The 25,669-nt window shown below is 42.4% G+C and overlaps 2 protein-coding genes across 8 annotated transcripts in view; one reads left to right on the forward strand and one right to left on the reverse strand.

The window, feature by feature from the left end:
* RNF141 (ring finger protein 141) overlaps positions 1-13,623 on the forward strand; it is a 39,201-nt gene extending 25,578 nt beyond the window's left edge. For both annotated transcript variants that reach the window (XM_040258395.1, XM_040258396.1), the window contains exons 5-6: positions 3,087-3,194; positions 10,850-13,623. In XM_040258395.1, coding sequence (XP_040114329.1) covers positions 3,087-3,194; positions 10,850-11,000 — 259 coding nt within the window. In that variant the 3' untranslated portion in view covers positions 11,001-13,623. The remainder of the gene's footprint in view (positions 1-3,086; positions 3,195-10,849) is intronic.
* An 827-nt stretch (positions 13,624-14,450) lies between these two features.
* AMPD3 (adenosine monophosphate deaminase 3) overlaps positions 14,451-25,669 on the reverse strand; it is a 50,580-nt gene continuing 39,361 nt past the window's right edge. For all 6 annotated transcript variants that reach the window (XM_040258394.1, XM_040258392.1, XM_040258390.1 and 3 more), the window contains 6 exons: positions 25,360-25,486; positions 22,661-22,824; positions 21,552-21,672; positions 20,314-20,487; positions 18,313-18,423; positions 14,451-17,298 (listed from right to left, as the gene is read on the reverse strand). In XM_040258394.1, coding sequence (XP_040114328.1) covers positions 17,122-17,298; positions 18,313-18,423; positions 20,314-20,487; positions 21,552-21,672; positions 22,661-22,824; positions 25,360-25,486 — 874 coding nt within the window. In that variant the 3' untranslated portion in view covers positions 14,451-17,121. The remainder of the gene's footprint in view (positions 17,299-18,312; positions 18,424-20,313; positions 20,488-21,551; positions 21,673-22,660; positions 22,825-25,359; positions 25,487-25,669) is intronic.

Genomic DNA, 25,669 nt, shown 5'->3' on the forward strand with positions numbered 1-25,669 from the left:
CCTTCCCACTGTCTCCCGCAGTTTTCTCAAGCTCATGTCTTTTGAGCAGTGATGCCATCCAACCGTCTCATCCTCTGTCAACCTCTTCTCCTGCTCTCAATCTTTCCCAGGGTCAAGGTCTTTTCCAGTGCGTCAGCTCTTCCCATCAGGTGGCCAAAGTATTGGAGCTTCAGCTTCAGTATCAGTCCTTCCAGTGAATATTCAGGGTTGATTTCCTTTAGGATTGGTTGGTTTGATCTTCTTGCTGTTCAAGGGACTCTCAAGAGTCCTCCAGCACCACAATTCAAAAGCATCAGTTCTTTGGCACTCAGCCTTCTTTATGGTCCAACTCTCACATCTATACATGACTACTGGAAAAACCATAGCTTTGATTATACAGACCTTTGTTGGCAAAGTGATGTCTCTATTCTCTAATATGCTGTCTGAGTTTGTCAAGGGCTTCCCAGGTGGCACTAGTGGTAGAGAACCTGCGTGCCAGTGCAGGGAATATAAGAGACTTACATTCAATCCCTGGTTTGGGAAGATCCCCTGGAGAGGGCATGGCAATCCATTCCAGTATTCTTGCCTGGAGAATCCCATGGCCAGAGGATCCTGGCAGGCTATACAGTCCATGGGGTTGCAAAGAGTCGAACACAACCGAAGCGACTTAGCACGCACAGGTTTGTCATAGCTTTTCTTTCAAGGAGCAAGCATCTTTTAATTTCATGGCTACAGTCACCATCCACAGTGATTTTGGAGCCCAAGAAAATAAAGTCTGTCACTGTTTCTACTTTTTCTCTATCTATTTGCCATGAAGTGATGGGACCAGATGCCATGATCTTAGTTTTTTGAATGTTGAGTTTCAAGCCAGCTCTTTCATTCTCCTCTTTCACCCTTATCTAGAGTCTCTTTAGTTCCTCTTCACTTTCTGCCATTAGAGTGGTATCATCTGCATTTCTGAGGTTGTTGATATTTCTCCCAGAAATCTTGATTCCAGCTTGTGAGTCATCCAGCCCAGCATTTCACATGATGTACTCTGCATCTAAGTTAAATAAGCAGAGTGACAATATACAGCCCTGACATACTCCTTTCCTAATTTTGAACCAGTCAGTTGTTCCGTGTCTGGTTCTAACTGTTGCTTCTTGATTCACATACAGGTTTCTCAGGAGACAGGTCAGGTGGTCTGGTATTCCCATCTCTTTAGGAATTTTCCAGTTTGTTGTGATCTACATAGTCAAAGGCTTTAATATAGTCAGTGAAGCAGAAGTAGGTGTTTTCCTGGAATTCCCTTGTTTTTCCTGTGATCCAACAGATGTTGGTGATTTAATCTCTGATTCCTCTGCCTTTTCTAAATCCAGTTTGTATATCTGGAAGTTCTCAGTTCATGTACTGCTGAAGCCTAGCTTGAAGGATTTTTAGCATTACCTTGCACCTAAAAGGCATTTAAACATTGAAATAAATAGATATAGAAAAATTAAAATACATTAGATCCACACCCATCTAGGTTTTCATTCAGTTTCCCAATTTCAGTTCAGAAGCTGTGCTCTTTTATGCATTGCTGAAGCACAGCATTTACTTTATTACCACATCCTAATGATCTGTCTTCTGTAATGCCCCTTAGACCAGGCTTAATTATGTCCCAGGTGAATTACTGAAATAAGGATCTAATTGGTGTTCCACTCTCTAGACTGTCCCTCATACTGGTCTCCCAGTTGATTTCCTAAAGCATTATTTCCAATGGATCTCCTAAAGCATTATTTCCAATGGGGGTTCACTTTCCCCTTGATTAAACTCTATCAAAACAAGTTTAAACTTACTCTTTTGACATACAAGGATCAGATTATCTCTGCTGTACTTAAGCAGTCTTTCATATCAGCCTGCTTGATAGACACTTTTCCCTACCTGTTTAGCTTTGTTTATTCACATTGAATGTCCTCTATCGAAATCCTGTCATTTTTCTACCTTATCTTTCTGACAAATTTGAAATATACTTTCTTCCTTCTTTACTTAGCACTTACTACACATAATACACATTTGACGTTCGCTTATTTTCTGTATACAAATTGACAGATTTTAAAGTACTATATCAGTGTCTTACGTACGGTGGTATATGCACAGCCAGGAATAAAAACATGTTAGAGGTAGTTTCTGCGGTTAAGAAGCTTACAGTCTAGTGGCTATAGTTTGGAACATTTAATTTTTGTATAATTATAAAAGCAATACATGCTTGATGAAGAAAACCTAAACATTACAGAATAGCATAAAGATTAAAAGCAAATTTAAATCACTTCAAGAAATATATTTTGAGAACCTAAGACAAACTCCTTATGAGTTTACAGTTTATGGATAGACTAACCAATAAACAGCCAATAAAATGCAGTATTTAAAACCTTTAGTTGAGGGAAATGTTGGTTTTTGAGAGCATAGAGAAGATGGTATCTTGAGTAACTGAGGTTGGAGTTTGCCAAACTCCAGGAAAGGAAAACACCACATATAAAGGCACTTGGCTCATTCAGGGGCATTCTAAATTGTGGCTGGAGTAGAAGGTTGAACATCTCTTTTCTTCCTGAGATGAAAGAGCTCTTTGAGGACAGATACTTTGCATTCTATCTCTTTCATATTTCATATAGCACCTGAACCTTAAGACTAAGCTATTCTTTCATTTATATGCCCATTAGCTGCAGCAGCATAATATATAGACCCTGATGGCAGGGCCCATATTTTTGAGAGCTTTATATCCTGCATGGTGAATAAATCATATATTGGTTGAATTCATGTATAAAAATTTAGTATGATTAAAATGGGCTGAGTTATTTTCAGAAAGACCTGAATATTTCCAGTTTTAGTCCATATTTTCTTTTAAACCATCTCAGGATTTCTTTTATCCAGTCTTTTCTCTATGAAATTTCCCGTGTAGTACTTCTTCCCTAATATGTTTGCTGTACCTAAAGTACAGGTTATGTTACTCTATACTGCATGAGTCATGTTGTGCTTCATATTGAGAGCACATACGTCCTTGATTACGCTTTTTAAGCCAATGGAAAGAAAGTTTACAGCACAGTGACAAGAGAGAACATCACTGCTCCAGCTCATTTTTCACATTGCAGGGTAAAGCAGCTGACTGACGAGGAAGAGTGCTGTATTTGTATGGATGGTCGAGCTGACCTAATCTTGCCCTGTGCTCACAGCTTTTGTCAGAAGTGCATTGACAAGTGGTAAGTAATCTGCTGCCTTCATGGGGTAGGCCAAGGTCAAATGGGAAAGTGTATGAATACACTTCAAAAAATGCAAATATATTGTAGTTAAGTATAAGAGACTTTGTTCTTTAATACTTTGGATTTTATGACATGCCTCCTACTGCTTAAAATATTTTTATACATAGTCTATAAAATGTGAGGATGTAGCTTAGTTTTGAGAATTTACTTTTGCTGTAAAGAGGTTTGTGCCTGATTAAAGTCTAGAATAAAACATTTTTCCTTTCCTTCCATTTTTCTCCTCTTTTGTACATTTTTCCCTCCATATGTCATTAGAAAGAATAATATTAATCCTTGAATATTGAATATTGGACCTGAGGAGAACTTTAGAGAATGGCTAGTCAAGCTCATTATTTTACAAAATAAGAATCAAGCATTTAAGAAAATTTATCACTGACATACAGTAAACTATAGATATTTAAAGTACAATTTGATATATGTATATAATCATAAAAATCATCCTCACAATTTAGATAATGAACAAATCCATCACCCCCAAGTTATCATGCCCATCGTAAGGTCTCCTTCCACCAATCCCTTCTCCTAGTCCCCAGACAACCACTAATATGGTTTTAGTCACTCACTATAAAATAGTTTGGATGTCCCATACAGTATATACTCTTTTATGGTCTGGCTTCTTTCATTCATTGTAATTTTTTCAAGATTTACTTTGTTGTAGTATGTATCAGTAGTCCCTTGCTTTTTTTTTTTTTAATTTATTTATTTTTTATTTTACTTTACAATTCTGTATTGGTTTTGCCATACATTGACATGAATCCACCACGGGTGTACATGCATTCCCAAACCAAAACCCCCCTCCCACCCCCACCCCCCCCACAACATCTCTCTGGGTCATCCCCGCGTACCAGCCCCAAGCGTGCCATATCCTGCATCGGACATAGACTGGCAATTTGATTCTTACATGATATTATACATGTTTCAATACCATTCTCCCAAGTCATCTCACCCTCTCCCTCTCCCACTGAGTCCAAAAGTCCGTTATACACATCTGTGTCTTTTTTGCTGTCCTGCATACAGGGTCATCATTGCCATCTTTCTAAATTCCATATATATGTGTTAGTATACTGTACTGGTGTTTTTCTTTCTGGCTTACTTCACTCTGTATAATTGGCTCCAGTTTCATCCATCTCATCAGAACTGATTCAAATGTATTCTTTTTAATGGCTGAGTAATACTCCATTGTATATATGTACCACAGCTTTCTTATCCATTCATCTGCTGATGGACATCTAGGTTGTTTCCATGTCCTGGCTATTATAAACAATGCTGCGATGAACATTGGGGTACATGTGTCTCTTTCAATTCTGGTTTCCTCAGTGTGTATGCCCAGTAGTGGGATTGCTCCAGAAAAATAAACTACCCAATCAAAAAATGGGCCAAAGAACTAAATAGACATTTCTCCAAAGAAGACATACGGATGGCTAACAAACACATGAAAAGATGCTCAACATCACTCATTATTAGAGAAATGCAAATCAAAACCACAATGAGGTACCACTTCACACCAGTCAGAATGTCTGCGATCCAAAAATCTGCAAGCAATAAATGCTGGAGAGGGTGTGGAGAGAAGAGAACCCTCCTACACTGTTGGTGGGAATGCAAACTAGTACAGCCACTATGGAGAACAGTGTGGAGATTCCTTAAAAAATTGCAAATAGTCCCTTGCTTTTTATTGCTGAGTAGTATTCATTGTACGAATATACTGCAGCTTCTTTATCCATTCACCTGTTGATGGACGTTGGGTTGTTTTGAATTTTTGGCCGTTACAAATAAAGCTGCTCTATACATTTGTGCTCAGCTGTTTTTATGGATGTACATTTTGGCTTTTTTCTTGGATAAATACCTACAGTTGGGATGGCTAGATCATATGATAGGCATATGTTTAACTTTTTAAGAAACTGCCAGTTGTTTTCCAAAGTGGTTGTGCCATTTTACACTCCAGTTTTTGAAAGTTCCAGTTGCCCTACAACCTTGCCAGTAGTTGGTATTTGTCATTCTGGTTGTAGCCATTCTAATAGATGTGTAGTGGTATCTCACTGTGGTTTTAATTTGCCTTTCCCTGCTGACTGGTGGTGCTGAGCACTTTTCTTATGCTAATTTCCCATCTATATGTATTTCATCTGTGGTGAAATATTCATTCAGATTCTTTTGCCCATTCCTTTTTTTTTAATTGTATTTTATTCTTAATTGGAGGGTAATTACTTTACAATATTGTGATGGTTTCTGCAATGCATCAACATGAATCAGCCCCAGGCATACATATGTCCCCTCTCTCTTAAACCTCCCTCCACCTCCCTCCCCATCCCACTCTTCTAGGTTGTCACAGAGCACCAGTTTGAGCTCCCTGTGTCATACAGCAAACTCCCACTAACTATTTTACATATGGTAATATATATATTTCAGTACTACTCTCTCGATTTATCCCACCCTCTCCTTCCCTGACTGTGCCCAAAAGTCTATTCTTTATGTCTGTGTCTCTTTGCTGCAGTGTTCACTGAAGCACTATTTACAATAGCTAGGACATGGAAGCTGCCTAGATGTCCATCAATAGATGAATGGATAAAGAAGTTGTGGTACATATACACAGTGGAATATTAGCTATTAAAAAGAATGAATTTAAGTTAGTTCTAATGAGGTGGATGAACCTAGAGCCTATTATACAGAGTGAAGTAAGTCAGAATGGGAAAGACAAATACCATATATTGATGCATAAATACAGAATCTAGAAAGATGGTACTGATGATCCTTCTTGCCCATTTTTTTACTTAGTTTTTGTATTAAGTTTTGAGAGTTCTTTATGTATTATGGATACATGCCCTTTATGAGATATATAATTTGCAAATATTTTCTCCCACTCTGTGATTTATCTTTTCATTCTCTTAAGAATGTCTTTCAAAGAGTAGAAATATTTAATTTTTATGAAGTCCAGTTTCTCAATTTGTGATTAATGAATAATCATTTTAGTGTCATATCTAGGAAATCTTTGTTTAACCCAAGGTCACGAAGATTTTCTTCCATTTTTCCTTCTAAAAGATTTATTGTTTTTAGGTTTTACATTTAGGTCTAGGATCCATTTTGAGTTAATTTTTGTATGGTGTGAGGTATGGATCAAAAAATTTTTATTTTACCGTTAATGGCTTTCCAGTTGCTGCAGCACAGTTTTTTGAAAAGACTGTCTTTTCTTCTCTAAAATTGCCTCTGCTCCTTTGTTGAAAATCAGTTGTTCAAACACAGGTGAGTATTTCTGGACTCTCTTTTGTTCCATTGAGCTATTGTCTACTGCACACCAATATCATACTACTTTGATTAGTGTAGCTTTGTAAGTCTTAAAATCAGGGAGTGTTAGTCCTCCAACTTTGTTCTTTTTCAAAGTTGTTTTGGTTTTTCTAGATCTTTTGCGTTTCAGTGTGAATTTTATAATCAACTTGCCAATTTCTACCAAAAAAAGTCTGTAAGAATTTTGATTGGGATTGAGTCAAATAATTTGGGGAGTGTTAAGTTGAACATAGTGACTAAACAGTCATAAAACTTCCTAACAATATTAAGTCTTCCAACCCACATCTCACTATGTTTTGCCATTTATTTGAAAGTGAAAGTAAAGGTCGCTCAGTCGTGTGCAACTCTTTGTGACCCCCATGGATTATACAGTCCATGGAATTCTCCAGGCCAGAATACTGTGGGTAGCCTTTCCCTTCTCGAGGGAATCTTCCCAACCCAAGGATAAAACCAGGTCTCCCACAGGTCTTCTTTAATTTCTGTCATCAATCGTAGTTTCCAGTGTTGCATATCCTTGACAGATCTATCCCTAATTATTTTATAATTTTTGTTTCTTTAAATGTTATTTTTAAATTTCAATTTTTGATTATTGTATTTCTATATACTAGAAATAAGCAGTTTTGTGTATCAGTCTTGTATCCTGCAACCTTAATAATGATTTATTTATTAGCTCTTTTTTTATAAATTCCATAGAATTTTATTGAATGACAGCAAAACATTTTTTGAGAGAGATTTTATTCTGGATATAAAATTTTAGACTGATAATAGTTTTTCTCTCAGTACTTTAATGACATTGCTCCACCATCTTCTTGCTTACAACATTTTCAGTGAGAAATCTGCTCTCATCCTCATCTTTTTTCCTCTGTAAGTAATGTGCCTTTTTCCCTCTGGCTGTTTTTAAGGTTTTTTCCCCTTCATCTCTGATTTTCAGCAGTTTGATTTTGATGTGCCTTAGTTTTCTTAATGTTTCTTGCACTTAAGATTCATTGAGCTCCTTGGATTTGTAGGTGTATAGTATCATGAGTTTTGGAAATTTTTCACCTAGTATTTTCTTAAATATCTTTTTCTGTTCTCTTTTGTCCCGTCTCCTTCTGGGACTCCAGCCACTGATGTACTAGACCACTTTTGCACAGCTCACAGATGCTATTTTTCCTTCTTTTTTTGAGTCATTTTCTCTGTGTTTAATTTTGGATAATTAATACTGCTATATCATTTCAAATTCACTGATTTTTTTTCCTGCAGTCTATTGCCATTAATCCCACTCAGTGTATTTTTTTATTCAGATATCTTAGTACTCATCCAGAAATTCAAGTTTTTAATATCTTCCAGTCTTTGCTTAATATGTGGTCTTTCCTCTAGCTTTTTAAATATATAGAATACAGTTATCATAACCTTTCATTTTCTTGTTGCTGATTCTGATGTATCTGTCAGTTCTGGATTAGTTTTGATGGATTGTTTTCATTTTGGGTTGTATTTTTATGCTTCTCTGTATGAATGGTAGTTCTTAGCTGGGTTCCAGACATTGATTTTTTACCTTTTGCAGTACTGGATATTTTTGTATTCCTATAAATATCCTTGAGCTTTGTTCTGGAATATAGTTACTTGGAAACAGTTTGATGTTTTTGAGTCTTGCTTTTATGGCTTGTTAGGCAGGACCAGAGTGATGTTTAGTTTAGAGCTAATTATGCCCTGCTGACGCAAGCCTTCAGAGTAGCGTACCCGATGCTCCATGAATTACAAGGTTTTCCACTCTGTCTGGTGCTGGGGTCCAGCCCCGGTGGATCCAGGGAATTCGAAGGGTGGACGGAGTCAGTGAGGAAAGACTTATTTACTGATTGATATAAGATTAGATTAAGAAACAACAGTGTAGTAGGAAGATTAAGTGGAGGAAGAGGGCTGAATAGCTTGGATTACGGGGAAGACCAATAAAATTCCAGACAAGGAATTTGCACCATCTACGTTGGGCCACCAGCGCTCGCTTGAATATCTAAGGGTGCCTCGCCTTAGGCTCCCTTTCGCACGGGTCTTAACAGCCAGGGCAAGTAAGTAGACTTGGCGAGCCTCCGCGCCCCAGATGGAAATTCAGCCTGAAATTAAGGCAAAGAGGAGGGAAAGAGAGAGAGAGACACGGGGGAAACCAGTCCAGCGACTGGCTCCTGCTCCTGTTGTTTAGAAGGCCTTATATACCTTTTAGATTGTACATAGAGATCAATGGGTAATACAAAATTATGCAGTGTTAGCAGCCCAGACTCTTATCAAAACCAGGCTTTTCTCTCTGCATACCTAATTGTATACACAAGTCTTAGGTGATTTACATCATCTTCTGGCCAAAAGGGGCCAATTAACATTTTACAGCCTTTTTTCTAAGGGTTAGTCAACCAGAAGACTTATTTGTGTTGATCTTCCCAAAGTTTGGTGCCACTCTCAGAAAGTACTAAATAAAGTTACATTCTTACATAGCAAGGACACAAGAGGAGTGCAAAGAGAAGTAATTAACTCAAAAGTCTAGTGTTGCTAACATCAGAACTACTATATATCTTTTCCATATCCCGTTTACATTGATTAACATCCTCCCAGGTGCCTAAAAGATAAAGAATATGGAGGCCTGACAGCAATCATTGAGTCAACAGTGAAATCCCGTCACCAATATAATTTTTAACTCTTTAGAAAAAGCTCTGTATCTTTAAGATGCTTTTAAGCTTTGTGCCTCTCGCGGTTGGGGGCTGCAAGCAATTCACAAGCTGTAAGAGGTCCAAGGAACCTGTTAGGCAAGCTAGAGAGCAATCAGAGGGGGTTAACTGAAACATCCCTTTCAAATGCAGAAGACTAAAGCCCTGAGTTGACTTTTTTCCAGAGAATATCAGAAAAGTGGAAAAGCAGGCAGATTCTTATTTTTTTGGGGGGTGGATGCTCAGGAAATGCCAGGGGGAAAACCTGAGGTCTGATTAGCCTTGCCATCAGAGCTCTTGCTGCATGACCTTGTCACGGGTGGAATTCCTCACGCTGGCTCCCGACAGTCTGGTAGGAACAGGCAATGTCCAGGCCCTTTGTGAGCTTTGGTTACTGTCCCCTCAGATCCTTTTGAGTGATTCCTGGGCTTGAGTAGTTTCCTGACTTGGCACACACTGATCATACTCTGCTGTATATATCTACAGGGACCGTCAGTAGACTCTGGGATTCTCCCTTTGCGTAGCATTCTCCTGTCCAGCACTTTGCCCTATGAACTAGCTGTCTTGGCACCCTAAGGTTCTCTGCTCTTGTCTTGTCAACTCAGGGAGTCTACCAGGCTCCATCTGTTTCCCCTGCACTCTCTCTGGCATGGAAACTCTCAGAGGCAGTGAGCTGGGTAATTAATTATAGGGCTCACCTTGTTTTGTTTCCCATCTCTCTGGGATTATAATGCTTTGTCATCTTGTGTTTAGTGTTGAAAACCATTATTTCATGTATTTTGTCCAGTCTTTTAGTTGTTTTAAGTGGGAAGATAAATCTGGTCCCTTGGCCAGAAGCAGAAATCAACTGTTTTAAAATTGTGACTTTTGTGCACAGAAGAGCACAGATAATTATCTTAAAAACTATCTCTGAAGATCCAGAAATGAATCTGCTCTACTTTCACATTTAGTTTTTAGAACAGATTTCTAAATTTTTGCACAGAAGCCAAAGAGCAATTGATATAATTTAATTACTTTGGTTTCAGATTTCACTGAACAATAAATAGAAAAATATTTTCCCTCTGTGACATGTTTCTGGTTCAAATATGCTATTTTTAAAATTTCCAAAGTAATGTTTGACAAGAGAAAAAAATCCCTTTGGAAAACATAATCTTATTTAAGTGATTATATATAAGCTCTTTCCTCCCCCCAAAATTATTCTGCATGTAAAGTTCATTTTATTTTAAGCCCTGAATGCTTCCATTCCATTGTTTATAGCAGCAAAAGATAGGAGAAAATCTAGATGTCCTTCCTTCAATGGGAGATAAGTTAAATGAATTATGGCCTATCCAAACAGTGTATTTTGAATAGGCAGCTCTAACATGTGCTGATACTTGTAAAAAAGAGCAGTGATGTGTAGACACACGTAAGCTGGTCATGGCTAGTCTGTCTCTAGAAGAATATATAAAAAACTGAAGAATATGTAAGAAACTGGTTAACAGCAGTTGCCTCTGGGGATAATAAAGATTAGGGTAGGAGGAAGAGATGTATTTTTCACTATACACTTTTATGCTATTTCCTTTTTTAAAAAAGTACATGTATTACATTTCAAATTCATTGTTTTAAACAGAAAAAGAAAACAAACTATTCTTCATTTGATTTCTCTAATAGGAGTGATCGGCACAGGAATTGCCCTATCTGTCGCCTACAGATGACTGGAGCGAATGAATCTTGGGTGGTGTCAGATGCACCCACTGAAGATGATATGGCTAACTATATTCTTAACATGGCTGATGAGGCAGGCCAGCCCCACAGGCCGTGACCTCCTGGTGAAGTGTTCCATTGCTAGTGTGGGCTACACATACTTCAGTCATGGGGAAAGAGGGCAGGGATATTGTAGCACAGACACAGCAATTCCCCCCACCCTCTTATTTTTGCTATTCTGATAGTTTGTCCTTTTATTTGGATAAACTTTCCCTGTCTTCCATTTGGGATAAACTAAAATTTGCTACCGTTTTAGACCATATTTTCCTATTATTTATCTGTTCTAATACATATTAGGACTAATTGCTCTTGAATTCTTTGCTGAGTTATCAACATTTCCAGGGGCTTCTGAAACACTGTTACTTTTCAGGGCAAGAGTATTCTGGAATCTATTTAGTTAGGTTTAAAATAAACCTTGAATTTTAAAAGTTGTAGCCATGTGAGAGAAAATCTTAACTGAAAATGTATAATACATCAGAGTGCATGTTACTACTTAAATTAGTCTTTCTGCTGGGATCTAAGGAATATGTATGCCCTCTTGTGGTTGACTATTGCTCTTTTAATAGTTTTTACTTGAAATAATCCCTAATTATTTCCTAACTTTAACAGTGTGTTTTGGAACTACATGTTTTTTAAGTTAAGTGTTTTTTCCCCCCATGCTGTGTAATTTGGGTGAAGACTATGAATTAGGGCAGGACTTTGCCTTGTAAATGGATTTCTGCCGGGGAGTCTTCTTAGCTATTCTAAATGCTTTCCTACAGCTGGGAAACTGTTCTAAATAGCTTTTGTTAATACTTATTCATCCTGGAGATTCAGATGGAAGTTTTTCTTCATCACAGACCCTAAATTTTATGTCCAAATATGATAAATCTTTAACATTGGTTTATGGTGCTTTTATTTTCTTAATTTGAAGGCATCTTCCTGAGGTCCTAGAGTCTTCAGATTTCTTAGATTAAGAAAATAGTATGTAGCCTTTTAACCATTTGTACACAAAACACTCCTGAAAATTAGGAGATGACTTGACTTTCTGTTTCACTGTATTTCATTTGAAACGCCAGGAAAGAGTATAGATAGGGTGTTCAGCAGCACTTGAGCCATTTTTAAAAAATTTTGTTTATAAAGTAAAATATTATTTTATGCTACATATTAACTTTTCAGCATATAATAAACTAGGGCCTGGTGTCTTTAAAAAGTGTTTTAACATTCCACATTATTTTCTGATTTATTATTGGTATGTTACAAATATTACTATTTTCTGAAGTACCAAAGCATACAATTTAAGTTGCTGCTTATTGACGGCAGAATTTTTGGATACTGGGGACTTTAATCAGAATGCAAATTAAGTAAGTTTTAGGAAAAAAGTCCGACCAAAGGTAGCTTGGATTTTACCCCCTAATATAATACTAATAATTGGTTGACTTTCCTGATGGAGGCAGCTGTTTATACAAGAGGAATGCTGGGGTCTCTGTCCTGTCAGCCTGGCAGTGTACTTGATGGCTGTGTGACCTGAGAAAGCCCCTTCCTCCCGTTTGCAGGCTCTTTAGAAATGGACTTTATCTGTGGTATTCACACTTTCTTTTAGCAGCAGAACTGTTTTTTTCCCAAGTAAAAATTATACTCAAAGTCCCTACACACACGTGCTGCACACACACACACACAGTGCCCCCCTACGCCAACCCTGCTCTATCATTTTTTCATTATACATTTCCTTATATAAATTTATGTACCACAATAACTAAATATTTATGAAGTCAGCCTACAAAAACATGTTAATGCACTGGTGAATACAAGTATATCGGAATTTGATGAGTAACACAGTTGCATGATGGGACTTGTTTTTTTTTTTTTTTAATTCCCCCCCCCCCAAAATTCAATTAAATCCAAGTCAAAATCCAGACCTCTGATTCTCTTCCATAGGTTCCCCAGTACTCCATGGAACATATTTTGAAAACTTGGAGATAAAAGTCTTTGGAGATTAAGTCTTCTAAAATATGTTCCATGGATTTGCTGAGTCTCATTCAGATTGCCCAATTTAAGAATGTTTCTGAAAATGAATAAAATTTCTTTATAGATTTTTGGATCTTTCCAGTTAGATAGCCAATGATTTTATCCCCCAGAATCCTTCGCCTTTCAAGAAATTATTTTTCATAGTGAGCCCAATGACTTGATGTTGCCCAAACCGTTTTATTTTCCAATATAAGCTCCAAGACACTAACTGATACTGTGAAATATATTTTTACTAGCCTTATCAAATAAATGAGCAGTTTTTTGGTCACTCCATTAAACTGGGTAATAATTCTTTAGATGTGAATGTTAGGTAGGTTCTACTGTAATAACTAAATGTAAAAGTTGTAAATTTGTTTAATGGATGAAATGTTTACTTTTTGTATTCTGTACAACTTGTCTTTTTAAAATATTAAGTACTTAAATGCACTTACTATGATAGGAAATATGTGTGCCTTCTAGGATTTATGAAGCTGTTTCATGAACTCTTAAGAAATTTGTAAGTTATAAAGTTTCCCTGTCTTAATAACAAAGGGTTTACTCATAATACTGTAGAACTTTAGTTTGAGAAAATGGATTTGATTGTGTACTGAATTTAGAAGTTGAAGATAATAGTATCTGTTTTGTTCTTGATGCAAACTGATGTATTGTGCAATAAATAATCTTTAGCAAGTAAATTTTAGGTAATTGAGATTTTTTTTATCATGTAGTTTCACGTTTTTATATACCAAGTGTTTATATTCCTTAGAGGACTGTTTTGTGTTGTGTTCTGGCAGATTGTGCTGTTTTTGTGCTATGTTTTAAAACACTTCAAATTAGACTCAATTTACTTATACCTAATATAGGTAATAAGGCTGCTTGAAAGTATCTTTTGGTTCAGTGATTTTTATCATTGAGAAATTGGATTCATTAAAAGGCAGTCCAAAGAATTTGTATTTTTAACTGTTTTTTTCTTCATTAAGTCCAGCTTACTTTATCTAGGAGTAAGAAAGCTACTTGGAGATTAGAGAAATCAGGTGACCCACCCACATTTATAAAGGACATTTACAATGACAATATAACTTAAACAGCAACAGATGGTCATTTGTTTTCATGTCTTTCTGTTACCCTACTGGATAGTAAAAATAATAAAATACTTCACCCTGTGGTGATTTTGATATTTTACCTTGTAAGATTATTTCTAAGATAAAAGAGTGGGATTAGAGAAGCAGGCTAGAATCTTAGGGCTGAGAATGGGAAAACCATTTATAAGAAGGAGTAGCAGTTTATAATTAATGTGTATCATCATGGAGAAGTACACATTTTGGTGTCAAAGACATAAAAGCCCCCTCAGAGATTTATTTTTACAATCTTGCAGCTGTTTATAGTCTAACTCTGGCATACTCTATCTCCCTAATAAGATATTTCTTTAGAGGTTGAAGGTATAAAAATTTTCAAGGAACTATGTCTGATAAGTGTTCCTTTTATTGCAGCTAGTTATACCTGTTTTTTATAACAGTCATAGTTTTTAGGTAGAGAATACCTAGGTTTATTACCAGTGTATCACCTTCAGTTGCATCTGCAATCTCAGAAAATGATCAAAATATTTCACCATCACGGTACTCAGAAACAAGTAAAGAGAAAGCCATAGGGATGTGCTTTTAACTCTGCCTTATCCAAGGTAAGACAAAGTAAAGGTGCAGGACAGGCCTTGGTAAACACCACCCCAGGAGCTATGATTGGTTTTTATGAGGCACAGAGCAATAACATTGATCATTTCAACAATGCAGTTTCAAGTAACAATGTGAACTTGAGCCCTTTAGAGTAAGCATGTCTCAAAAACCATTCTACTAGAAATGTGGGCTAGTGTACAATTGTCTTTGATTCCAACTGTGATCACGAAAGAGATTCACCCTAAGAAGGCCAATTAGGTTGATGATGTAATAAAAGTGCATCGTGCTATAGAAAAAGGTATCTGAAGAGCGTGCAGGTCAGGTAAAATCCAATAGGTATTGACTGAACAGACTGGAGATATATCCAGGGAAAAGGAAATGGCCATGTGAGACTTTACTCATGAACTGTTACAGCAGAAGTTAGAAAAAAAAGAGCAAAAGTTTCCCTCCTGGGTTTTGAAAGCTTCAGTTCAAATTTTGAGTTTTCCTAGTGAATGTCATCCATAGCTGAATCTTGATTCAGAAACGATAAATTAGTAATTATTATTAATAGCTTTTCATGATGCCTATATATTTTCTTTAAAACTTAAAGATTTGCCTAAAATAGTTTAAAACTGTTGAGCCACAGTCCTAACAGACTTTAATAATTAAATGCTTGATACACATAAAATGACAATGAAAAACTGTAAAATGCTTGTTATGTTCAGGCAAATGTATACAAATGGCTTTTTAAAAATAACGAGTGCCTAAAATAAATGCTCGGTTTTCATTCAGTTTCATGGTTAGCTATAAGATAGCATATGTTTGCCTTGTAAAAAGACTGTATTTATTGTTCCATATGCTAAGTTGACCAGTGGAGGGGATAATCGTTATAAAGTAACAGGACAAGACAACCTAAAGCCAGGTAAGCATCTTCACAGGCAAAAATAGTGTTCTTCTCTGTAATGATTCACAAGGGCTTACTCTAGTCTGTATTTGCCCATAGAGATAGACAAGAAGGTCCTTGAGCAGCCTCTTGAGTTCCAGGATCATACAACCTTAAAATATTTCCAAAAGAGGAGATTCATTCATTTTTATATAATATACATTTATTGAGCACCTACTATGTACAAGGCCCGAGTAACACAGATGAAGAGTACATTGGTAAAGCTTAAATTCAGACTGGTCTTTAAAAATGCTTTCTACCTGGCCCCTGGGACCACATATATTCTAAAGAGGTCTGCATATTAGGTAAAGGAGAGATTTCACCTTGGGTGGGGGCGGTGGAAAATGCACCAAGTTACAGTGATAAAAAAAAAATTCTAAATGTGTCAGGCCTGAAAGAATAGTAGGGAAAGGACTAGATTAGGATTAGGGAAACCTAGTTCTGATCCTATTACTTATTAGAGCTGTGTGACCTTAATCAAATTTCACTTCTGTGGCCCTAACTGTTCATAAGTAAAATGATAATTGGGCTACAATCACAGAATATTAGAGCCAAAAGGAACAGAGGTCATCTAGTCCTGTGATTTTCAAAGTCCTTAGTTCAAATGTAAATACATAGAAGCCCCAGTATAAAACCGATGAAAGCTGAGTCACCTTGAAGTAAAAGCAGCACCTCAGAGCCTCAACCCCCTTCTCATTCCCTGCCCTGAAGTGGTCCAGGAGCTGAGCTCACAGAACACCACGGAAAACCACTCATCTGATCTAAACCTTCTCCTTTCAGGTGAGGAAACCAAGACACAGAATAGGAGAGATGGCTGTGATATGAATATTTGGTTTCCTAAATACAAAGGGAGGAGGGCTAAATAAAAGTTTTAAAAACTCATTAAAAAAAAAAAAAAACGCAAAGAAGGAAGTTTTCTAATTCTCTCAGAGTAGCTCCTTTCTGAAAGGAAGCTTTGAAGTAGATTTTAAGGCAGCCAGCCCATGAGAGGCCGAAATGAACAACTACCAACAAGTCTGCGGGGTTTATAGAGAAGACTATGGCAGAAAACCACAGACTTCGTATCAGTGGGCACTAGACCATGTAAGATCCTGGCCCCCACGATGCAAGCATTAGCACTTTGAAGAGGAACATTTGGAAAATTGGGAATTAGTCCAGCTCCCAGATCCCCAAGGAGGAGTCACCATCTATTACTCAAAAATAGAAATTGGCATGAAGTGAAGTGAAGTCACTCAGTCGTGTCCGACTCTGCAACCCCATTGACTATAGCCTACCAGGCTTTTCCATCCACGGGATTTTCCAGGCAGGAATACCAGAGTGGGTTCCCATTTCCTTCTTCAGGGGATCTTCCCAACCCAGGGATTAAACCCAGGTCTCCTGCATTGCAGGCAGACACTTTACTCTGAGCCACCAGGGAAGCCACCGAAATGGGCATGTTAGATCTTAAAGTGAATAGTGCAACCAAAAATCACTAGTTTGAAAGTTCTTCAGTGGTACCCTCTCCATGGAGGAAAGTCCTAGTTTGGTATCTTGACCGCTGTTAATCACGGCAGACTTGAAATTAAACCGAAAAGTTAAAACACATGTCCAACGCTCAACTAGTTGGTCAGGGCTGTGATCTCTTCTGATTTCATGGCATCAGACAGGAAGCTGAGCTCATTGCACAGGGTCTCATATCGGAATGCCATCCGGATCTGAGCAACATTTGTCTTCCGAATATCATTTCCTTCAGGTCCTTCTTTATAGTAATTTTGTCCCAGAAATTTTTGCTTTTCCTATGGACCAAGAGAAATACAAATGAAACAATATACCTTATATTCACTTTCTATGTCCACGTGGCAGCTCAGACTTAGCCATACCAAATCAGACTATTCCTCCAAAGCAGATCCTCCATCCAGACATCTTTCCTCACAGAGCTGTTACAAAATTCCTCCTGCCTTCCTGTCCTCAAGGATGTCACCCTGATAACCACACTCAGTCCCTTCATTTCTAACTGTGCTTTCCTTGATCAGAAAGACAAGAACTATAAGAGCCGCTGGCAATGAAGAAAGCAAGATGAAGGCGTGATGATTCTAGAAGTCTCTCTCAAGAGCTGACAAGGGCACACAGATGTGCCTGGGGACAACCAGTCCAGGGAACCAAGTCCCCACAAAATGAATCTTGAGCCTTGCCTCTCATCTGCATCAGCGTCCAACAAGAGCAGCACAACGCAGCCCTCTCCCTATACCATTGACACTGCCCAGGGACACAGACACCCGCTGGAGCAGTGGTTCTCAACCCTGGCTCCATATCAGAGTCACCTAGGGAGCTGTTAAAATGAGTGATGTCTGGGTCCCATTCCTGGAGTTTTCTGTTCAATCTAGGTACTGTTCAGCTATTTGAGAAGCACTGAGTGCTTATTATGTGCCAGAGTCTAATCCTGACCTCAGGGATGTAATGCTGAACTTATATTCTGGAAGGCAGGACAGAAAAACACATGACTACATAATGGCAATGTCGGTAGTAATAAATGTTATGGAAAAAAACAGACTTAAGGGATGGATAATGAGGGCACGTGTGTGGCTGCTATGGAATGAGTGATCGGGGAAGGCCTCTCCAAGGAGGTGACATGTGAACAGAGATCTGAAAAAGGCGACAGAGCAGCCAGGAAAATTTAGGAGTCTCCCCAGCAGTCTCCCCTAGAGTGTGGCAGAGACCCTGTTGGTTTCATCCATCCCCACGGCAGGGCCGAAAAAACGCCTGGCACACAGCAGGCATCTGACGTATGGGGTGGAAAGGACGAGAGGTACCTGATGCGAGAGGCCGCTCTGCAGCACACTGTTCCTGGCGATCTCACACAGGTCACACGTGCTCAGCTTCCACACTTGAGCCGCAATTGCGTATTCCTCCATAAGCGCTTCCTAGATTACCCCCAGAGGAAACGTTAGATGGGAGTCTGTCCATTTCAACGCTTGAACATTGCAGATTTCATTTTTCTTTAAGAACTGGCACATGGATAATAAAACAACATCCCCCTCCCCCTAAAATCACAAACTCCCAAGATCTTTTTTGTGTGAAAGTTCAGGTAACCAAAGACAGAGATATCAAAGAACAGCTACAGATTTATCTGTTGACCGGCACATGTTCAAGGCCCTGTGCCCAGGACTAGGGGGCGCCAGCCTGCTCTCCTGTGCCTATCTCCCTGTCAGGCACACTTTTAATACCCACTCTGCAGCCTTGCTTTGTAGTTAACACTTTTTCTTAAGATTGTCCAAAATAAAAGTTAATCTGGGTAAAGTACTAACAGAGAGGGAGCATTAATTAGGAATGAGAAGTGATCGAGGGTCAGTAGTGAGACAGCGTAAGCCCAGGAGGATTTAAGCTTGAGCTGTGTGTTCACTTCGTTTTCTCAGCTGTGAAATATCTCACATCTATCACAAGTCCTTCTATCACCTCTTTGCCACATCATTGCCTCTGTATCCTAGGCAGTGGTTCTGAAAACACGGTCCCAGGATTCCTAAGGATCCCCAAGGCTTTTTGAAAGGTCCTCCCTTTTCCAACTATGTATTTATTTTGTGAGGCAAGATTTCTTCATGCACTTTGGTAAAAACAATTTATCACAACAGATTGACTGCAGGAGCAGAGATGAGAATCCAGTGGTCTTCTATCAAACCAGACATTAAGGAGATTTGCAAAAATGTAAAGCAATGCCATTCTCTATTTTGTTATCAAAGTTGGTGGAAATATGGTTATTTCTCATAAAAATTGATAATTGTGTTAACATTTCATGATTTATTAGTGTTATTTTTACATGAGTTGGGCTTCCCTGGTGGCTCAGAGGTTAAAGCGTCTGCCTGGAATGTGGGAGACCTGGGTTCGATCTCTGGGTCGGGAAGATCCCCTAGAGAAGGAAATGGCAACCCACTCCAGTACTCTTGCCTGGAGAATCCCATGGAGGGAGGAGCCTGGTAGGCTGCAGTCCATGGGATCACAAAGAGTTGGACATGACTGAGCGACTTCACTTTCACTTTACACGAGTTAATATTTTTCAATTTCACACAGTTAATTTTTGCTAGTTACAAGGCACGTCAACCTCAGCTCTCTGAGAGCCTCAGTTCCTCATTATATAAAGGGGTCTTGAGATCAGAGGCTTCCCTGGTGGCTCAGTGGTAAAGAAGAACTCACCTGCCAGTGCAGGAGATGCAGTTTGATCCCTGGGTCGGGAGGATTCCCTGGAGAAGGAAATGGCAACCCACTCCAGTATTCTTGCTTGGGAAATGCCATGGACAGAGGAGCCTAGCAGACTGCATAGTCCATGGGATTCCGAAAGAGTCGGACAGAGCAGTAACAGCACGCACACGTGAGACCAGAAGCTTGGAGCCTGTCCTAGAAGACCTAGGCACTTCTGTTTCCACTAATCTGTGGCTGGTCTCATCATTACCACCACATTTGTGCTGGTACACTGGTGACTGGTCCCCATGCACGACACCACCTTTCCCTTCCTCCTCGCTGTCCCAGAGATCCACAACTTCCTAGTAATCATAGTGGTAACAAAAATGACAGCTAACATTTTTAATACAAGTAACTCTGCCAATATTACAGAGCTAGGGAATATCAAAGGAAGGGAAATGAAAGGCAAAGAAAAGAAATCCTCATGGTTTCAAGAACCCCAAAAAAGGGATTCTGGGAGGAACAGCTTTTCCTCACCAGGAGCTTCCTCTTGTGTTCACTAGCCACCAGTGCCACCCCGAAGGCACCGTGTGCTCAGGGCCCTACCGTGGGAGGATGATACCTTCCCCTAGAGTCCTCACCTTCGTGTAGTGAAACTGCATGGGATCATCAGTGGAGAGAGAAACATGAAGCCCCTTGTGCAGGAATTCCCTCAGAGGGTTTTTCGAATATTCAAGGAACAGACTGTTGTTGCTAAGAGGAGACATGGCAATGGGGATCTGAGCCAGGTAGTAGAGATACTGCAACACCGGACTCTGCAAAAGAACCACCAAACTCAGGGGACAAAAGCCAAATGGGGGGAGCATTCACCAAGGGAAGCCAGGGCTCTGGGCAGTGTCTGTGGAAGACCCCTGAGCTCCCTGCCAGGACTCTGGACCCCACCCTCTGTGTTCACCTCTCTCCTGCATCTGGGCCCATCCCACCCTGGGACTGCTCTCCTGCCCGCTGTTGGAAGCGCTCCGTCTCGGATCCAGACCGGAAGCACAGCTCAGGGCAGGAAGGGTACCTGCCAGGCCCCGGGCTGACACCAACCTACGTCCTCCCCTCTCCCAGGCACTGACCCCAACAAGTCAGCCCTTGGAGATGCCCCACTTTTGTTGTTTCGCTTGACCACAAACATTGAGGTTGTGACTGTAAACACTGCAACTCCTTGGAGGTGGAAAGGGGTGGACATGACCGGGCTAGAGTGGTTCTCTGATGTAGCACCCACCCAACACAGAAACATGAGGCATGGCTAGACTCCCCCTCAGAACAGGGAAAGAGAGGAGTTTGAGCAAATATCCTTCTTATGGAAGTGAGTCAAAATATGGAGAAGACTGAATGCATAGAGTTCACGGTAGCATTAGTTACACAAGCAAAAAGTCGGATGGATTCTGTGCAGCAGCTGGAGAAGGGCTGTCCTTCCGCAGCCGTTAGGATGAGCAGCCAGATGTCACAGCACAGAAAAATGCTTGTGAAACAAAGTTAAGGGACGAAGAAGGAACTGTGTGTTATGATAATAAGCTTATTAAAAATATGCCCTGGAAAAAAAAGATGGGAATTGGAAATAATAACAAGCTAATGATGCTTTTTTTAAGTGATAGCAGTAAGGATTTTTTTTTCTATTTCTCCACTTTTTCAAAAACCTAAATTGTGATTGATTTAATCATATTATTTAAAAATTAAATATAAAACCAAGAGACTACAGATAGCAGAGCCTTGAAAAAGAACCAGCGTTTCTGCATCACTGGCCAGAGTCCAGGCGGTCCCCATCCTCCCCAGAGGAGCCCCAGGGTGGGACTGTCACTGCAGGGCAGGCATCTGTCAGGGGCCCGGTTACCTTCTTGAGGAGCAGCCCATGGGAAATGTTGTCAGCAGTCAGGAAAGCGGAAACCAGGTGGGTGATGGAGCCAGCCTCCCCACAGTGAGGCCGGAACAGGAATGTGCTCAGGCCCCGTTCCCTGCAGGCATGAGGCTCGTGGTGAGAAAGGACCCTTGGCCCACCTGCCCCAGCACCCGTGGGCTCACGCCGCTTGCCAGGGCCCACTCCAGGGAAGATGTCACCCATGGCAAGGTCAGCACAGCTGACACGAAGCACCCTGAAAACAACCTCTCCCCACATCTGAGACCCAGGCCCAGAGCTCCTCAGAACTCCTCAGAGCTCCTCAGAAGAGATGCCATCTCCGGAGAACAGAGAGGGCCCAGTCCTCCATCCATCCTCTCCTCCTCTCCCCCAGGGCCTGGCAGCCCAGATTCAGACAGGCAAGGCCCTGAGAAACCATCGAGTCCAGACTCTGTTGTAAGAAGGGGGCAATCCCAGAGAGTGGAGCCAGATGTCAGAAGCCCCTGAGCAGGGCAGCAACAGAGCTGAACTAGAGCTCCTGCCTCAGAAAGCTGAGCCCAAGACTCCACCCCTGGCCGTCTCCTTTCAGTAGTGGTCCCACTCAAAAGCCCCACACCCAGGAACTAGCGCTGGCTGAGGCCTCAGCCTCGCGACCCAGCAGGGGTGGGAAGGACCGCTCAGCGTCCTGCTGCCTGGACCCCGCCTGGGTGTGTGCGCTAGGGGAGCCTGGGCACACAAGACCACTGGATGGAAGCTCTGTGAGGGCACGAATACAGTCTGTTTTGTTCCCTATTATGTGTCCTGGGCCCAGGGCAGGGCCTTCACTTGGCAGGTGCTGTGATGGGTTGAATGGATGGACACACATATGAATGCCATTGGTGTGGAGGTGAGTGAACATGTGTTGGAATGTCATGTATCTGTAACCTACCAGGGATGGACACACACACATAGGTGTGGTGTGTGTATGGACACGTGTCCAGGCATGGGGCTGGCTGCGTTGTATGTGTGATGGTGTCCGCGTGTGTGTGCGGCCCTGTGGGTACGGGTCCAGTGCAGTGGGTGGGGGAGCACCCCAAGGCAAGGGTGCGCAGGGCCCGCTCACCCACCTGCGGAGGTTGTTCAGCACCATGATGTTGGCGTACATGTAGTACAGGTAGTAGCTGTAGGGTGGGTTCTGCTCACTGGTCCAGACGTCCGGGCTGGGGCTCTTGTCCGAAAACATGTGGTCGCTGTGCTTGGACTCATCATCCACGCTGTCAAACCCTGTCACCTGGGCAGGAGGAGGGATCCTGCATCAAGCTGCGGCAGACGGGCTGCCAGAGCAAAGTGTTAAAGGCCTTGGCACCCAGGCCTCGCAGCTGGGCACCCCAGGGCCTGCCTGAGCCACATTTCTCCCAGGGATGGGGAGCGGGCACAGCGCCCCAGGCTGTCCCTCCAGGGTTTCCAGAGGTACCTGGAAGCCAGTCTAGAGAGCACCGGTAGCAAGTGAAGGGGAGCTCAGGCCAGGCGCAGGGTGAGGGGGCTGGACTCACCTCCCGGCCTCCGCTGTGCCATCAGCAGCAGTGATAACGGCTGTGAGGGGAAGGGGACAGGCGTTTCCACACACCTGTGGGGCGTCAGGCCCTGCCTGAAGCACTTACCACACACATCGGCTAACTCAGTGCTAAAGTGGCCCTGTAAGGGCGGGCTTGGCTGAGGGCAGAGCAAGGCTGGTGAAGGCACTTGCCCACGTGAGACGACCAGCTGAGCCTAAAGGGCTCGGGGTCTGCACTCTGGGGCTGCAGGTGGAGGATGCCCTGGGGTGGCCATGAGAAGCCCGCAGGGATGCCTCACAATCAGGCCAAGGTGGGCACCATCCAAGAGGGCTCCTTGGAAGGCTGAGCCCTGGCTCCCAGAGCCTGCCCTCTGCGCAGGGTCGGAGCAGCTCAGAAGACGCCCTCCCCCCAGCATACCCACACCGACACTGGGCCCACCCTACACTCCACGGGCCCACCCGAGTCACCAGCCTCTCGCTGTCGCCTCCTCCCAGAGGTCGGGCCCTGAGGGAAGGCGTACCTGCGAGGACTCAGCTCCCAGCCGGCACGCAGGGCCGCTTTGCTCCCATCACTTGGCCACAGCAGTGCTTTGGGAAGGGGCCCCTGAAGGACTGGCCCAATCTGGGGGCCTCCCAGCCCAGCCCCAGCCAGGTCTGCCTGTTCCCAACTGGGCAGTAGAGGCCCAGGGGAGCAAAGGACTGCCAAGGTCTTGCCAGAATCTTCCCTGTCAGAGTCACATGTCAAAGGAAATGACAGTCCCCACTGTAGCCCTCAGCATGGCCGGGACACGTCTGGGGGCCAGAGGGGCCTCGAGTTCTGCTCTGTCTGCACTTGCAGCTCCATGCTGCTCTTGAACTCTCAGGGCCCAGCATGGGGGCAATGTCAGCCCCTCTCATGAGCTCTGTGTCCCCCACGCAGGGCCCTAAACTGGACATCCCAAGGGCCTCAAGCACAGAATCTGTCCAAATCCCAACTTCTCCTTCTCCCCAGCCTCCCCACTCCCTGCACAGCTAGCAGTGACCTCCTAAAGGCACAGCACCTGATCCCCTACAAAACCAGGCACCGAGGGCCCCTCCAACTCCTTCCCTCGCTCACCTGCAGGCCATGCCCAAGCCCCATCTGTTCTCCAACTGCACCCACCACCTGTATACCCCTCACTTTCCTTAATGGGAGGTAGGATCCTATGGGATTGATGACTCTTGGGTCAGGACCCTGGGTATGAATTCCAGTCCTGCCCTTTTTAGCTCTGCGGTCTCAGTTTCCTGGTGTGTAAATTGGAGCTAGTAGTTTCACAGGACTGCTGTAAGGATTCAGTGAGATAATCCACAGTGTCTGAACACACAGCAACGCATAATCATGCTGGCTGCTACCTAGCAAATGATGTAAAATGGGGCAGTCATGAGGGTGAGGTGAGACTGCCTCATGGCATGGGTCACCGGGCCGGGGAGGCCATCGGTGTGAGCTGTTACTACTACTTCAAGCCCCCTTCATGTCTCTACTGCTGGAGCAGGCCCCCAACTCTCACCTTGGGTCCCTGCCCCCACCTCCAGCTACCTTCTGTTCCAGGGCTTTCCTCACTCAATCATCTGCATGTTGATGGTCTAAGACATAAATTCAACGCTGGCCCTTCGCCTGTTCAGACTTTCCAGCAGCCCCCAACCCTTCCCCCTACAGATACACTCAGCCATCCCTCCACCCCTACCTCTTCACCCTGAGCCCTCTGGGATCTTCCCTGCCTCCCTCCGTCAGAAACCATCCACACCATAACCTCCTCCAGGCACTGAACTTGCCTCTCTGCAGCCACCTTTGTTCTGGGGACCCAGAGGGCGGGACAAGACCCTGCCCCGCTGATGCCCTTCCTACCCTTCTCCCCTCTCCCATAACTAACCAGAAAAATATATTTTGTGGGGCTTAACCAAACAAGGTATGAGGACCACTGGTGTCCAGGGGAAAGCAGGAGTCTGAAATGTCTGCAGCTGGGGCAGGCCTGGTCATTTCAGCCCCGCCTGGCCAGGAACTGACTCTTCTGTCTTTCTGCCCTGTGGCTGCCTTCCCAGCAGCCCACCCATGCCTGCAGGGCCACCCCAGAGGAGAAGAGAACGTCCCTTCTCTGCAAGAAGCTTGTTATTCTAGGAATTCAGCTTTTTAGGGTTGGACACTTCATGCCTGGGGCACACCAGTGATCTTACAAGGTAAGCTGACCCAACTTGCTGGGAGTCTTCTCCTCCCTTCCCCACTGGGCACATCACCCGACCGCCACACATGCTTACATATTTGAGGAAGAGGTGAAGCTCTCGGTGATCTTGAGGGTTGATGGTGGCCTCGAAAAGGGGCAGGAAGATATTCTCCAGCATCTTCCCAAAGCTTGGCAGCAGCTTCTTTAACCTAAATATGTCACTGGGGGAAAGCGAGACTTGCCAATAAAGGTGGTCCCAATAGCCCCCTCAAGCTGTCAGAGAGCAGCCCTGATCCCTTCCTCAGGCAGTGCAAGTCCCCAGTTAAGCACCCAGGGCAGGGTCAGAGGTGGGGCTCCAACACAGATCCTTCCCCTCCTCGCCAGGTTCTGCAATACCAAGCATT

This window comes from Oryx dammah, unplaced genomic scaffold, assembly GCF_014754425.2.
Source record: "Oryx dammah isolate SB20612 unplaced genomic scaffold, SCBI_Odam_1.1 HiC_scaffold_17, whole genome shotgun sequence".
NCBI classification, from domain to species: domain Eukaryota; kingdom Metazoa; phylum Chordata; class Mammalia; order Artiodactyla; family Bovidae; genus Oryx; species Oryx dammah.